The 15,722-nt window shown below is 39.5% G+C and overlaps 1 protein-coding gene across 2 annotated transcripts in view; it reads right to left on the bottom strand.

Moving 5' to 3' along the window:
* The window catches only part of Stam2 (signal transducing adaptor molecule 2), a 51,420-nt gene extending 42,352 nt beyond the window's left edge, over window positions 1–9,068 (bottom strand). For both annotated transcript variants that reach the window (XM_023721351.1, XM_004636665.2), the window contains exon 1: window positions 8,922–9,068. In XM_023721351.1, coding sequence (XP_023577119.1) covers window positions 8,922–8,961 — 40 coding nt within the window. In that variant the 5' untranslated portion in view covers window positions 8,962–9,068. The remainder of the gene's footprint in view (window positions 1–8,921) is intronic.
* Between the last annotated feature and the right edge of the window lie 6,654 nt (window positions 9,069–15,722).

Below are 15,722 nucleotides of genomic sequence, written 5' to 3' on the forward strand. Positions count from 1 at the left end.
CAGAAATTGTTGACCTGAGTCCCCTACAGCTCAACATAACAGCATGGCTTTACTTCTTATACTTCATTTTTATACTTTCCTGCTGGATGGTTAAGACCAAGATAAAGTAAGACTTATGTAACAAGAATTGTAGCTTTTGAATCTGATAAGGTCAGTGAAATCCCCTCAGGATTTATCCTGAGATCCTGTACCAGTCTGAGCATATTAACCAAAACCAAATACTTTATTCATTCAGTTGAAACCTCCAAAAGGGCCACACCTTAGATGTAAAAGCCCTCTAGAATTTAAAATTCAAAGTTCAAAACTGAAGTCTGGACATGGTGGCGCACACCTGTAATCCCAGCACTAGGCAGGCAGAAATCAGGAGGACCAATACAAGTCTGAGATGCAGTGAGACCCTGCACAAAAACAAAAACAAACAAAAAAAACCTTGTAGTTCAAAACTGAAAGAGGCCTATCTCACAAATAAAGCCACACCAGACAAAACTAAAAGATCCTACAAGAGTCTACAATACCCTTCAGAGGAAAACAATTTAATTGATTTCTACAGAGAATAATCACCATATTCAGCATATTAAAAATTTATTACATATGCAATAAAGCGCCCCACAATCAAAATAGTCAACAAAGAAAGATGTTAATAGAACCCAAACAGAATTAGCACAAAAACAAAAAGAAACTCAAGGGTATAAAGCAATTATCACATATTTTCAATGACAAAGTAAATGATGGTCATGAGAGACAAAAAATGCTAAGCAGAGAAACAAACTATAAAAGTAAAAGTTCAATATCTATTTTTTTTTTACCTTTTTTTTAACTTTCTCTTCTTTTTATGAGCAGAATATATTTACTGTGGGGAAAGAAAGCTCCTGTCTGAGAGAGGGACAGGAGAGGGGCCCAAGTGGGCTCTCTCCCTCAATATCTAAACAAAACAAACAAAATCACTGAATAAACTTAGCAGATTTTAAACTATAGAAGTATGGTTTGGGAGCATTACAAAATTTGAGAAATAAAAAAAGATGGAAAAATAATCAATATTAGATCTTCAAACATGCAATGGAACAAATTACTATAAAATTAATAGCTTAAAAACCACCAACTATCAATTCATAGTTCAAAATTCATACAGTTTCTGCTAAACTCTATGTCCAGTTCACTGGACAGCTTATTGTTGGGGTGCTGTGTTACTGAACCAAAGTAATGCAATTACATTCATGTTCCTATGAACTGTGTACAATGAGGGCTCGCTGTATTTTAAAACTGGAAGCCATCTAGAACAATATGCATAGCATATTCTCTAAACACAATGCATTTTTATGGAAACACTTATAAAACCCAATCACAGATGGGCATGGTGGCACATGCCTGTAATCCCAGCACTCAGGAAGCTGAGGCAAAGAGGATCGCTAGGAGCTCAAGGTCAGCCTGGGCTACCTAGTGAGCCTAGTATAAAGGCCAGCCTGAAATACACAATGAGACTTGTAGTGGTCACAAACAAAACAAACCAACAACAAAAACAACCAAATCCAATTAACAATCAGGGCATACACATAAAAGAGTATAACAAGGAAACAAAAATCCATTATACTACATATCAGTATAGTATCTACAAACATGACTAAAGCAATGCCTAAATCTTCATCTTAGGTACTTTTGTACCTGAGCCTGAGTAATGTATAAGGAACAGAAATTTACTGTTCACACTTCTAGAGGCTGGAAACTCTTTAAGACAGAGGCTCCAGCTTCTGCCAGGTGCCTTCTTGCTACATTTTAATGAGGCAAAGGTGCAAGAGAGCAAATGTGCTCCAGTAAGCTCTGCACAGCAGAGTTCATCCGCTCATGGAAGCAGAGCCTCAAGGATTGTGACACCCCCCAGTACTGGCACAACACCTGAACTGAGGGTACACATTCAGACCACAGCTAAAAAAACTTTTTTCAGTATATGCTAAACCATTTATTCCTCACCATATGAAGGATTCCAGTTCACAGATTAGGAAATGGATATACAGAAAAGCAACTAGCACAAGGTTACACAATTAGTAGTAAAAAAGATTTCAATCTGGACAGTCTGGATCAAGACATGTACTAAAGTTTAAAGCACTGTATTTATCTTTTTCAAGTGCAATTGTCATTGAAACTTGCTAGGTTAACATTTTCAGTTTCCTATGCTTCAATGTCTTAAACATGCTAAACAGGACTGATCCAAGTTCAACTGTTACAAGCAAAGGATTAGGCAAATGCCAAAATTAACTTCACTGACTACATCATACACTAATACAACATCTTTAGGAACATCCTGCTGTGGAAGAATACAAAACAGTGACTGCCACTTTTTTTTCACTTCTGTCACAGTTAACACTGTGGGCGCTCTGAGAAGCTAAAAGAGTAGGGCCTAAGGGGGAGAGAAAAGTCAAATAGGGGACAAAAGACATCAAGATCAACTGTTATTTAAACCCTTATTTAAAAGGCAGAAAAAGGGATCTAAAGGCAGACTTTGTGTTCTTGTAGAGTCACTTGTTTCTTGACTGTGTCAAAATGCCCTCTCTCATTCTGTCAGGTAAGAACCTAGGCCCCTCCCAATTCCACAAGACAAGCATGCTCAATCCCAATGCACCCTCACACTATAGAACAGGGCTAAGCATAAATGTTTTATTAAGTATAATTTCTACTGTCATAGATCTATCAAGGAAGCATCACATGCAAGATACTAATGGCTGGAAAAAAGGAAAAATTGAAACTCCAAAGTAGCCACTGTCACATAAATCACAGATGGAAAATCCAGAGCAGACAGGCTAGGCTGGCAAGAGATTACATGATCCCCACAGGAGCAAACCCTTAGGCACACTGCAGAGTGTGATTTCACGCTTCTCGGGTAGTGTGCTCACCAGTAATTAATGCTTAGGATCTGCCTTGTCTATACCCAGCTCTAAATCTTAATTACTAGCGTAGGGGTTCTGGATGGTTCACCTAACTCAAATCTGAACCCAGGCTCTCACTTGTTAAATTCAGATTAAAATGGCTGACAAGCTTAAAAGAGCTGTAAAAATTAAGTAAAAAGAACAATGAACAAAAGACAGATATACTTTGAAAAAGAGGGTATCCATTTACTAAATGTATTTAAAGATGCCCAATAGCAATATTCATCAAATATATTAAAAATATGAGATACACACCTGAACAGATTTGTCATTATGCACTGTCAAATTTCTGACATGAAGGTGAAGTAATATGAGCTATAAATAACTAGGTGTCTACTTCAAAATGTCAATAACTTACAGGGGGCAATGGATCATTTCCTGTTATCTGTCACACTGACTTTATTTTTATTTTATTTTATTTTATTTTTTGCGGAACCGGGGATTGAACTCAGGCCCTTGCGCTTGCCAGGGAAGCGCTTATTCCACTGAGCTATCTCCCCGGCTCCTGTCACACTGACTTTAAATCCTTATATTAAATACATTTTATTCATTGCCTACTAAGGCAATATTTTTTAAAAAAAAAGTTCCTCTCTTTCAGTTTCCCTCAAGTATACTTCAAGTATTTATTATTACAAGGAAAACCAAACTATTGCACCTGCTATATAGCTTTACAGTTTTAGAAAATAATTTTCAGGTAATTTATGACATATGAAAGCAAAAAAAAAAAAAAAACTACTCCAAGTAAAAAGGCCCTTTCAGTTCAAAGAACTAAAATTAAAACTAAAATTCTGAGTTACTAATTCTCACATTATACATGAAAATTAAAAAACAAGTGCCTATATGGTACTACTTATTGACCAAGAAAACTTTGAGTCTTAAAAATAACCAAATCAAGTAAAATTTCACCAAATAAGATTTAATCCTATATAATCTGACTTTAAAATTATACTTTACCGCCAGGCACAGTGCTCTACAACTTGTAGCAGCCAGCATTTGGAAGGACAACATGGGAGGATCCCATAAGCAGAAGACTTAGAAACCAGCCAGGGCATCATATCAAAACACCATCTCAGAAAAAAGAAGGGACTTCATAGGTATACACATAGTGCATATAATGATTTCCCCCTGCAGAGATCATGTAGTCACCTGCACACTAAATAAGGAGACTGTTTAAAACTTTTAAATCTTCCATTTCCCTTTATGATTTTTTTGTTTTGTTTTTTCCACTGCTAGGGATTAAATGCAGGGCCTTAACTATGCCAGGCAAGTGCTCCACCAATTGAGCAACATTCCCAGCATCTTGCTGTCTTCTTCATCATGAAAACTATTAAATACAGTCCCTCGGTACACATTAAAAGTCACAATGGCAACTACTTCATAGGATATCACATCTTCAAAATTCCTTCACTGTAGGTAAATAAAGGTGGTTTTTTGGGTGTTTTTTTTTGTTTTGTTTTGTTTTTGGTGGAACCAGGGATTGAACTCAGCCCCTTGTGCTTGCAAGGCAAGCATTTATTCTACTGAGCCATCTCTCCGGCCCAAGGTTTCCTCAAAACTAACAGTGACAGCTGTAACAAGTCTCTATTATAAGGAGCCCAAGTGTTCCACAGGGTATAACAGGGACAAAAAGGTATTTCTCCTCCAAGCACAAGAAACTATATAGATCCATTAAGAAACTGTTGCCCTTAAACATTAAAAGATGGGAATAATATTTAGTACACCTAGAAGATGAACACAGTGTCTATAACACCTAGAACAAGTGAACATGCTAATAAACTCTGTGGAACTTTGTCCTAGAGAATAAAGGGAGCAGGGGAGATGGCTCAGTAGAATAAGCGCTTCCCTGGCAAGCTCAAAGGCATGAGTTCAATCCCCAGTTCTGCCAAAAAATAAAAAATAAAAAAATAAAGGAAAAGATAGGGGAAAAGAATGAGCAAAACCAAATGTCTGAGGTTTCTAGAAATAATATTCTTCTCAGCAGAGGTGCTTGGCAAAAGTTGCTAATTGGCTGATGTTTTGATGACAGAAAAAGGGCTGCAAAACATAGCTACAAAATAGGACTTCTATCTACCAGAAGAACATTTAACCCTGAGAATGGGAACAATAAAATAAGACAGCTGCTAAAAGTACTAAAGTATTTCAACTGTATATAATATTTTCTAAAAAAAAAAAAAAAAAATCAAAGCACCTGCAAGCAGTCGCAGGGGCCTGGGGTTCATTCCTCAGGCCAGCTGTGCAGGCCTCGCCCCCAGGGGCGCGCTGCAATGGCAATTGAGACTGGGCATGGTGGCATGCTCCTGTAGTCCTAGCTCTTGGGAGGCTGTAAATAGGCATATCACTACAGGTCCAATCTAACAGTGAGACCCTGAACACCCTGTAGACTCTTCCCTAAAATACAAAAATAAATAAATAAATGTTAATCATGTCCAAATATTAAGAGTTGGAACTATTGGCTAATAGGAATGTTATATGTTATATCTTATACTTTATGCTAAAAGTATTTCATACTTTACCAAAAATTAAAAAAAGACCTCAAAATATATTGATTAAAATTTGTAACTTCAGGGGACCAGGGAGACAGCTCAGCAACTTAAGTGCCTGCCTGGCAAGTGCAAGGTCCTGAGTTCAATCCCTGGTACCAGGAAAAAAGAAAAAAGCAATTGTAACTTCTGAAAATATTGGGGGGGGGGGTTGGTCCTATGCAAGTAAAATAAGATATAGGAAAAACTGGCTGTTGAGGATACCATTCTCATCTGTAACCATTTTTTTTTAACTTTTTACAAAGGTTATAACAAGTATGCTCAAGGATGGCTTAAATACATTTCATAAATTTGAATACAATAAAGTTGTATCACTGAATACTATCACTATATGCTTTTACAGTGGGGTTTCTTACAAAATTTCCCTGGAGAAAAAAATTGCATGACTGAAAGCCCCAAGTTCTGCTAACACAACAAAAGTAAAAAATACAGCAATACACATATTCTTAATTCACCTGGAAAAAATACCCTCTTAAATAAAAGTTTCCACTTCAAACTATTTCAAAAGAACTTTACAGAATTCTGTGAAACAAAAGTGAATGTATCTTTAAGACAGAGATACTAAAATTGTTGAAAGCAGCAAACATTTACAATCAATGGTGTTCAGCACAGAGCCAGGAACACACAAAAAAGCCTCGTAAATAAGGGGAAAAAGATAAACACGAACTGGAGTTAGTGCACAGAAGAGACAAGACATGACTCAGGAACCAATATAGTTTAACTGGAATAACTGGTACAGAATATAGAGAAATAATCTCTCTCTCAGTGCTAAGCACTAAAACTTCCCACTGTAACTATGTCATTTGTACCTACCCCTTGGAAAGCCTTTGGTGAATAACCATATCACATGTACAGTAAGAGGTAACTACTTCCTGCTGCTAAAAGTAGGGGTAGAACTCTGAGAAGGATAGTGTAAAGTTCTTACCTCAAAGTGTTTCTCACCTTTTCAGAAAGATCATTTTAAGCAAAAGGGAGGATGGTTGGGCGTGGCATCACAATCCCATGATCTCAACATTCAGGAGGGTCCCTGGGAGTTCAAGGTCAACCTGGTCTAGACAGCAAATTCAAGGACAGCCTTAACTACTTCATGAGAGCCTGTCTAAAAGAATTAAAACTAATCAGGGGGCTGAGGCAGGAGGATCACTGCCAGCCTGGGCTACAAAGTGAGTTCAAGGCCAGCTTGAACTACATAGCAAAACCTTGTCTCAAAAACAAAACAAAACCCCCAAAAAAATAAAAATAAAAGTAAATAAACAGTGGGAAAATATAAAGCATACATTTATTCCTACATTTATTGTATTATATTTATCATATGATACTACACTTTCCTATTTAGGTATGCATCCTACATTAAATTGAAAGCTCCTGAAGGGCAAGAACTCTGTATTCATTTTTGTGGCCCCAGAACTTAACACAATGCCTGACACACCATAACTTTTTGATACATGTTGCTGAATGAAGAGTGAACAAAGATTATAATCAAAAAAAGTCATAAAATATGATTAAGTCAAAGAGAATAAGTGCAAGGATGACAGCACACAGGAAAATTCCAGTGAAAGCCTTAAACCAATGGGCTAGGAATGTGACTCAGTGATAGAGGATTCACTTACCATGCCGTGGGTTCACTTCCTAGCACTAAAACACTGAAGTCAAATCAGATCATGACTTACTTTGTACTACCTATTTAAAATTAAAAGAAGCCTTAAGATCTAAAAATACAATGTCTCATTTTTGTTGTTATATAAGTTTAAGTTCCCTTTGTGTTTCATTTTTTCCCCTGTTTAGAAATTATAGGGCCTCAAACTCACTCTTTCACCCCTAACTTGAAATTGGTGATAACACTGTCCATGAAAAACAAAAACAAACAAACCAAACCAAATCAATGAGCAACTGCCAGTGCCTCTTTTATTACAGCAGTATGAAAGTGTGACCTGCTAAAGCATGCAAGGACCTCAGGGGCCACTGGGAAGCAAAACAGGCAGAGCAATTCAGCCTACTTCTACCAGCAGAGTTAGGAACTGGATAACAATGGTCTTCCAGGAAACATTTACCTTGAAGAAAGTCTGCAGCTACTAAATTTTAGTTTAGTTTAGTTGTTTTTTTTTTTTTTTGTTTTTTTTTTTTGTGGAACCGGGGATTGAACTCAGGCCCTTGCACTTGCCAGCTAAATTTTAAAATAATGCCTTATACTATTTTGTTTCATCTTTCATTTCACTTCAAATAAATGAAAGCGTCACAAGAAAAATAAATACATAGGTCTCAGTTGGGTGTGAGAGTACAAGCTTTTTACACTATTGCTGAGGCAAGAAGACCTCAATTTCAAGATCAGCCTGGGCTACACACTGAGTTCAAAGCCAGCCTGAACTACAATTTGAGACTCTGTCTCAACAAAACAAAACAACCACAAAATTCCAGGTATCACGTAGTACAACTGAAGCAAAAGAAGAAACGTGTTCCAAAAGCAGAGCGTGAGTCTCAGCACGTCTCCTAGACTTACGCCAGTCACCTGTGCTCGTCTAACAAGAACAAGGTTGAACGAAAGGCATTCAGCTTCACCTACTCGAAGACCCAGGGTAAACGTGTAACTACAAGTATTTACCTCCTTTGAACAGTCGTGGGGTCACTACCAAAATGGGGCACTTTCTAGTCTTTATAATTTAACTTTAAACTACAGAACAGGTGGCTCACTGTTAAAATGTACAGTGTTTTGCGTGACTTGGCCGATTTTCAGCCATGCTTTTTTCCTTCATCCTAAATCCTAAAACGTCTACCCAGATATTTGTTAACTACTGCTACAAAAGCATTTTCCCGGACCCCTTGGCTCATGACTATCCTAATGCCCAAAGTTAAGTTCTTACATCGCGTCCACCTTTTCCTCATCTACGGTCACCAAAAGACCAGTGCTACGAGATCAATTAATATCTTGCCCCAACAAATGAGCGCTGTCCTGGACCGCTGGGAGAGTCGCAAGTTTTCCTGCTCGTCCTCTCAAGGCAGAACCCCTCACAGCATCGTCACGAGCGTAGTAACCTCCTGAAGCTGCACTATCAGGACTTGAATTCTCCCTTTTTACCGACCGCAAGTCGAGGTCTCTAGTTTTGGGGCGCTAAGAGCAGCAAGGGCTCCCCACTGCTGCATCATCTTCAAGAGGGGAGGGAAATTAGCTCTTCAGGCAGAAGAAAGTTTCTATCACCAACTCCGCAGGCAGCCTGCAGCGAAACCCAGGCTCTTCCTACTCCCGGGCGTGGCGAGGGGAGAGGCCCTTGTCAGGGTCCCCGATTTCAGGCCAACAGGAGGCGCGCCCCACGCTCCCAGCGACGCGCGGAGGTCGCCCGGCACAAGACCCCGCCGTTCGGGCGGCGGCACCGCCCCTTCCCTCCCCGCTCACTTCCCAGTCTCCAAATCGCCGCCGCCCACTTTCTTGCTGGACTTACAGGCGTCCTAGGCCGGAAAAGGCACTCACCCACATCCTGTTCGAAGGGGTTGGCGGCGAACAGAGGCATCTCGCCGACAGCCGACCCCAGTCGCTGCGGTCTGGCCGAGGCTGCGCTGCTGTTCCCCGCCGCGTCTTCCTAGACAGCTCGGTTCTGGCCGCTGCTGTCTCGGCACTTCCGCCACCGCGGCTGTCCAGCTCCTGCCTGACAGGCCGGCTCCCAGTCCGCGCTCTGCACCCACGTTCCGCCCCCAAGTCCCTCCCGAGAGAGATCCTACCGGTCGCCAGTATTTCCACAGCGCACTTGTCGCAGTCATCTTGCAAGAAGAAACAGGAGTCCCAACCCAGACTTTCGTAGAATTCAGGCGTCCGCCCAGGCCACCTTTCTATCCTTAGGACCTTCAGCGGGCCACGGAGCCGGGGACCTTCGAGGCCGGAAGTTTTCCCTCCTAGAAATGCAAGACGCCGGAGACCCGGAAGCTGTAGTGATGGAGATGGTGCGGCAGAGGGCGCGGTCTCCCAGGATATTCCTGGAGGGGCACCTGTATTTGTTTCTGGGCTCGCAGGTTTCCACCGGGTGGTCTTGGGCCAACTGTTGCGTTCGCCCCTGTAAACAGCTTTGGGAATGGATAGATTATCTGGCTGTGCTCTCTGGCAAAATGTCACCCTCCTAGTCGCGGATGACAAATAACCACTGGGGCTCTGTGGAGACTCAAACCTTTGTTTCTGTCGTGTTTTTCATAAAAACACTGCGTGGCCCTGGAACTGCAAAGACAGAGAAGGTTCACTCCTGCCTCGACTTGCTGAGGTTTTATAGGGTCGGGGCCTAACAAATATGACAGTTCCGGTATTAGCAAGTCATGAATTCAGATTCTTGTAGTATCCAGCCAGGTACTTAAAATGAACATAAAAATGCAAGCACCCTTCCCACCCACACGTGCCCTGTCTCTCTTAACCTTGCCTCTTCGTTTTTAATAGCATTTATTGTTTTCTAAGATTATTAGTTTGTTCATTAAAACATAAATTCCATTATGAATTTTGTTTAATGCTGTATCCTTAGAGCCTAAAATAGTATCTGGCAATAATAGGTGCTAAGCATTCATAACCAAGATAGGGAATGAGCGAAAGTGTTCATCAACACATGAATGGATAAAGTGAATGTGGTGTACATGTACCGTGGAATATCATTTGGCTGTGAAAAACAAAATTACATCATTTTCAAGAAAATAAATGGAATTGAACATCAAGAGATATAAGCCAGATTCAAATAACAAGAATTACATGTTTTCCCTAATGTGGGGTCTGCAAAAGTAGAGAGAAGACTATTACTAGCAAGAAGAATGGAATTTAGAAGGGTGTAAGGGAAGACAATGGAGGGGTGGATATGGCCAAAGTATACATGTATGGAAATACCACACTGAAACCTAGAATTTTGAACATTAATGAGCACCAATAAATGAAAATTTTTTATGGGAGATAAACTATTTGGTATATTCTTACCATAAAAAGGTGCTTTATAAATACGTTTTCAATGAACCCCTGATTTTCAAACTGAACAAGACATATCTAAGATGGCAGCTAATTGTAAAAGCAATTTGTGGAAATGTAGGCTCTGCTCAATTTTCCAGTTCTTCAGTGGTTTTTATTTTCATTTATTTAACTTTAAAGAAAAAAACAAAATTACAAGACAATATAATAGAAGGATAACAATGATCAATACTCGGAGGACAAAAATATCAGCATTTAATTTTCCAAACAATGTTTAGCACAAACCTAATTTTTCAATGAATTCAGAGTAGTAGTATGACTATCATCTTATCTAGTTATTTGCTTTTGCTTTTCCATTTCTTCTTCTCTCTATTCCCCTCAGTTTCTCTCTTTTTGAAATTTCTTCCCATTTTATAGTATCTATTGTACTTTTTTTTTCCATTTTAGATCTTATTTACTCTTTCAGCTTCTCACTGTAGGGAAACAATACTACATTTACACATGTGCATCTGGTTTTGTCACTTATAAGTATGGTCTTGAGTTGCAGCCATTTATCTAGAAATAAGTCTCCAGTTTATCCTTCCTTATAGAGGAATACTACTCCATTGTATTAAAAGACCACATCTTTTTCATCCATTCCTCAGTTGATGGACATTTGGGTTGTTTCTAGGATTTAGCCATTACAAATTACGTTTCTATAAACATGGGCGCACATACATAACTGTACTATGTTTTTAATTCTTCTGGAAAGATACCCAGAAGAGAAATATCTGGGTTGAATGGGACCTCCAATCCTTTTTTTTTTTTTTTGAAGAATCTCCATACTGATTTCCACAGTGATTGTGCCAGTCTACACTCCCACCAACAGTGGAGAAGGGTTCTTTTTTCCCAACAGCCCCTCCAGCATATGTTATTGCCTGATTCCTTGATAATAGCCATTCTTTCCATGGTGAGATGGGACCTCAGTGTTGTTTTCATTTACATCTCTCAAACTACCAATGATGTTGAACATTTTTCATATATTTATTTGCTTTTTGTATTTCTGCATCTAAGAAATGTTTTTTTCATCTCAGATGACCATTTTTTGATTGGGTCTTTAAATTTTGTAGGTTTGATTTTTTTTAGTTTCTATACTTTCTCAGTAATAGTCCTTTGTCTGAGAAACAGCAGGCACTTTTTTCCCACACTGTGGGTTGCCTTTTCACTGTATTGGTAGTTTTTCTTGCTGTGCAAAAGCTTTTTAATAAGATGGTATTCCAGTTGTTGATTTTTGTGATAGTTTCTGTATAATTGAGGTTTTATTCATAACGACTTAATTGGTATAGTCTTTGCCTACACGAATGACTTCAAGAACTTTACCTATTCTATCTTCCAGCATAATGTTTTTGCCTTAATATGTAGATCTTTAATCCATTTCAAATTTAGTTTAGACATGGTGAAAAATATGGGTCCAATTTTAATTTTCAGCATGTGCAAAATTAGTTTTTCCAGCATCATTTCTTAAAGAGCCTATCCTTCCAATGAATGTGTTTGGCACCTTTGTCAAAGATAAGGTGGATGAGTATGTTTGGAGTTTCTGCATCTTCCAGTCTGTTCCACTGATATTTTTGTCTAGTTTGTTTGTTTGCTTTGCCACTATCAGGCTGTTCTTATCAGTGTAACTTTATAGCATAATTTCAAGCCAGGGATTGTAATACCACCTGCCTTGCCTTTGTTGCCCAGAATTGCCTTCGTTATTCTAGTCTCTTCCGGTTCCAAATGAATTTTAGGATTTTTTTCTATAATTCTGTGAGATATGCTGTTGGAATTTTGATTAGAATTGCATTAAAGCTGTGTAACAGATTTGGAAATATGTCCATTTTCACTATATTGGTTCTTCCTACTCAAGAGTAAGGGATATCGTTTCATTTTCTGATATATGCTTCAATTTCCTTTTTCAGAATACTGTACTTTTTAATGCAGAAGTCATTGACATCCTTTGTTAGATTGATTACTATATCATTTTTTGGATGCTATTATGAAAAGTGTTGTTTCCCTAATTTTTCTCTCAGTGACTTTTTTATTTGTATACAGAAAGGTTATTGATGTTGGAGTGTTGACTTGGTGTCCAGCTACACTACTGAATTCATTAATTAATTCCAGCAGTATTTTTAGTGGAGTTTTTGAGGTTTTCTATGTAGAGTATTATGTTATCTACAAAAATGATAATTTAACTTCTTCCTTTCCTACCACTATTCCATTTATTTCTTTCTCTTGTCTAATTGTTCTCTCTAAAGTTTCCAGGACTATGTTGAATAAGAGTGGAGACAATGGACATTGTTGTCGTGTTCCTAATTTTAGAGTGAAAACTTACAGTTTTTGTCCATTTAGTATGATATTGGCTGTTGGCTGGTCATGGATAGCTTTTTTAGATTGAGATAAAGATCATCTATTTTAATTTTTTATGGTTTTATCACGACTAGGTGCTGGAATTTGTCAAAAGCTTTTTCTATACCCATTAAGATGATCATGATTTTTGTTCTTGGCTCTGTTAATATAGTGTATTACATTTATCTTACCAGGAAGAGCAGCTTTTTTGAACAATTATGTCACTTTTGGCTATACTGGTACCAGTAAGAATAACATAAAACAGCCTACAAAATGACAAACTGAAGTAACCATCAATTTGCCACCTTTAGCCATATGAACTAGATCTGTGATTATATAACAAAATCTAAAACAAACTATAAAATTGTATACAGTATACAAATCCTTAATATGTCAGTTTGACCCTCAGTAGTTAAAATTTAAAATGGGTTAGGGTGGGAGGCTTGTGGGTTAGCTCAGTTGTTTAAAGCACCTGCTTGGGTAAACTCAGTCAGGTGCAGGGGACCACAGTTTGATCCCCAGCTCCACCTGCTGCACCAGCCCCACCCTTTAGGTATCCTAAACCAGCCAAAAAGAAAAGAAAAAAAAAATCCTTCTCAAATTTAGGGCCAGCCAGATAGTTCAGCAGATTAAAGCGCCTGCTTAGGCAGATGCAGGGGCTTAATCCCTGGCCTGCTGTGCCAGATCCATCCTGGAGCCCACTGAGACAGCAATTAAGACTGGGGGTGGTGGCACGCTATAATCCCAGCAGTTGGGAGGCTGAAAACAGGAGAATCACTAGAAGTCCAATCTGTGTAGTGAGACCGTAAAGACCCTGTAGACCCTGCACTAAATACAAAAAATAAATAAATAAAAAGGAAAAAAAAATAAAATGGGTTAGGGAGAATATAGAGAAATGGAAGAAGAGGAAGAGACTAGAAATAAGGCTGGAGGACAAAGGGCACTAACTTTGTGAAACATGGAAAACACTGGAGGGAAAGAGGGAAGAGCTAAAAAGAACAGAACAGGACCACAACCACAAAGAGGCTAGACACTACATTCACCCTCATTTAAAAACAATTTCAGACAATAAAGGAAACAAATGCGAAAACAGAAAACAAACAAAAAACAACTTTTAAAACAAAAGCGAGACAGAGAAAAAAAGTCCACTTCCTGGTTTGTCTCTTCTGCCACTGGTAGACAATGTGTGGAGACAGAATCCACATAGATTTATTCCCCAAGCCACAGTAGTTTCTTGGCAAAGTGGCATATAATCTAAGTTAGCCTGCACCTCCTGGCATCTGCAGCCATTGGCGCACCTTGTCTGAGCCTGAACCCAGCCAGGAGCTGCTAGATGGGGCCCACAATGGCTCTGAGTTCTGAGCTCAGCCAGTCCCTCTCCAAAGTGATTCCCAGCCAATCATTCTCACTTGGGATGACAAAGCCCTCAGCACTTACCACCAACTAGTGCAGTCTTTCATGTCTGCTGTTGCTCTCCACTGCTGCGTCTCTCTATGGTGGCCTTTGGCGTCGCCAGCACTCACCGTGTGTCCTTAGATCTGAACTACTGCGCTTGCACAGCCTATCTAATCTCAGGGGGAGGTGCCATCGGGTACCTCCTCCGTCACTGAAGTTCCTCTCTTCACTCTCCCGTGGGCTTCAGTTCATGCTTGTTGCTTCCTGTGTCCAGGGGAATTCACTTCCCCTCTTCTTGTCTTCCCCACTTTGCAGTTTTCCAGGATCTGGATGGCAACACTCAGAGAGGCTCTTTCTCTGCTGCTTACCACTCTGCCATCTGGTGACTCCGCAGTGATTTTTAAATTTTGAGAATAACTTCAGCATTTTCAACAAGTTAAAACCATTTTTCATTTCTAGTACAAAGGGTTGCTGATTAGGGTACCCTTACACATGGAATAATTCCAAAAGGTGGATGGATTCTGTACTATACAGTTATCTGTAAGAATGAGAAGAAAATATTTTCAGGTGAAAGGCTGGTTTCCAAGAAGCACTGAACCTAGGATATCTAAGTTATATTTGGAGATGTTCTAGATAGATTTGGCTACCTTTAAGGCTCAGTGTTGGAATGAAAAACAAGATAAGCTAGAGATTAAAGAGGAGACAGATTAAAGGGAACCTTAAAATCAAGCAAAGAAATTTTAGTTTTGGCATATAAGCCATAAAGGATATTTCAGCATAATATTATAATAAGGAGTCATTGAAATGTAATCAGTGTGAATTATGCATGGGAATAAGCAGGTTCAGACAGTCTAGGAGACTACTGCAGCAGTTGACCACAAGAGAGATGTATTAAGGGCAAAAGGTTAAAGATTAGCCTTTGTAAAACATCTACATGTTACAAAGACTCTTAGGTCTTCATTTTACTTTTGAATATATGTAAATATCTAGAGATATGGGGCTGGGGAGATAGCTTGGTGGTCTAAGCGCCTGCCTGGCAAGCACAAGGACCTGGGTTTGATCCACAGTACTGCATACCATGCTGGCCCCGGAACCCCAGGTGCACAGCACCAGCCACCAAAACCAGGCATGATGGCACACACCTGTCATCCCAGCACTGGAGAGGCTGAGACAGGAGGATCACTAAGAGTCTGAACTGCATGGTGAGACCCTATACCAGATAATTAATTAATTTTTAAAAGTTTAATATCTAGAGATATTTACCTTTTGTGTATGTATTCAGCCTTTTCATGAGTTCTTCCAATGAACAAAAATTTTGAAGTTATTAGGAGCCAGGCTGTGTTAAGAACCAGAGACCAGGCCGGCCAAATAGCTCGGCAGATTAAAGTGCCTGCAGCAGCCAGAGTTGAGTGCATCCCTGACCTGCGGTGCTGGCCCCGCCCCCAGGGCGATTTTGAGAGGTCATGGAGACTGGGTTTGGCGGCCTGCGCCTATAATCCCAGCACTTGGGAAGCTGTAAACATGAGGATCGCTAAGGGTCCGGAGAAGGAGAAGGAGAAGGGGAAGGGGAAGGGGAAGGGG

This window comes from Octodon degus, unplaced genomic scaffold, assembly GCF_000260255.1.
Source record: "Octodon degus isolate 3935 unplaced genomic scaffold, OctDeg1.0 scaffold00082, whole genome shotgun sequence".
NCBI lineage: Eukaryota > Metazoa > Chordata > Mammalia > Rodentia > Octodontidae > Octodon > Octodon degus.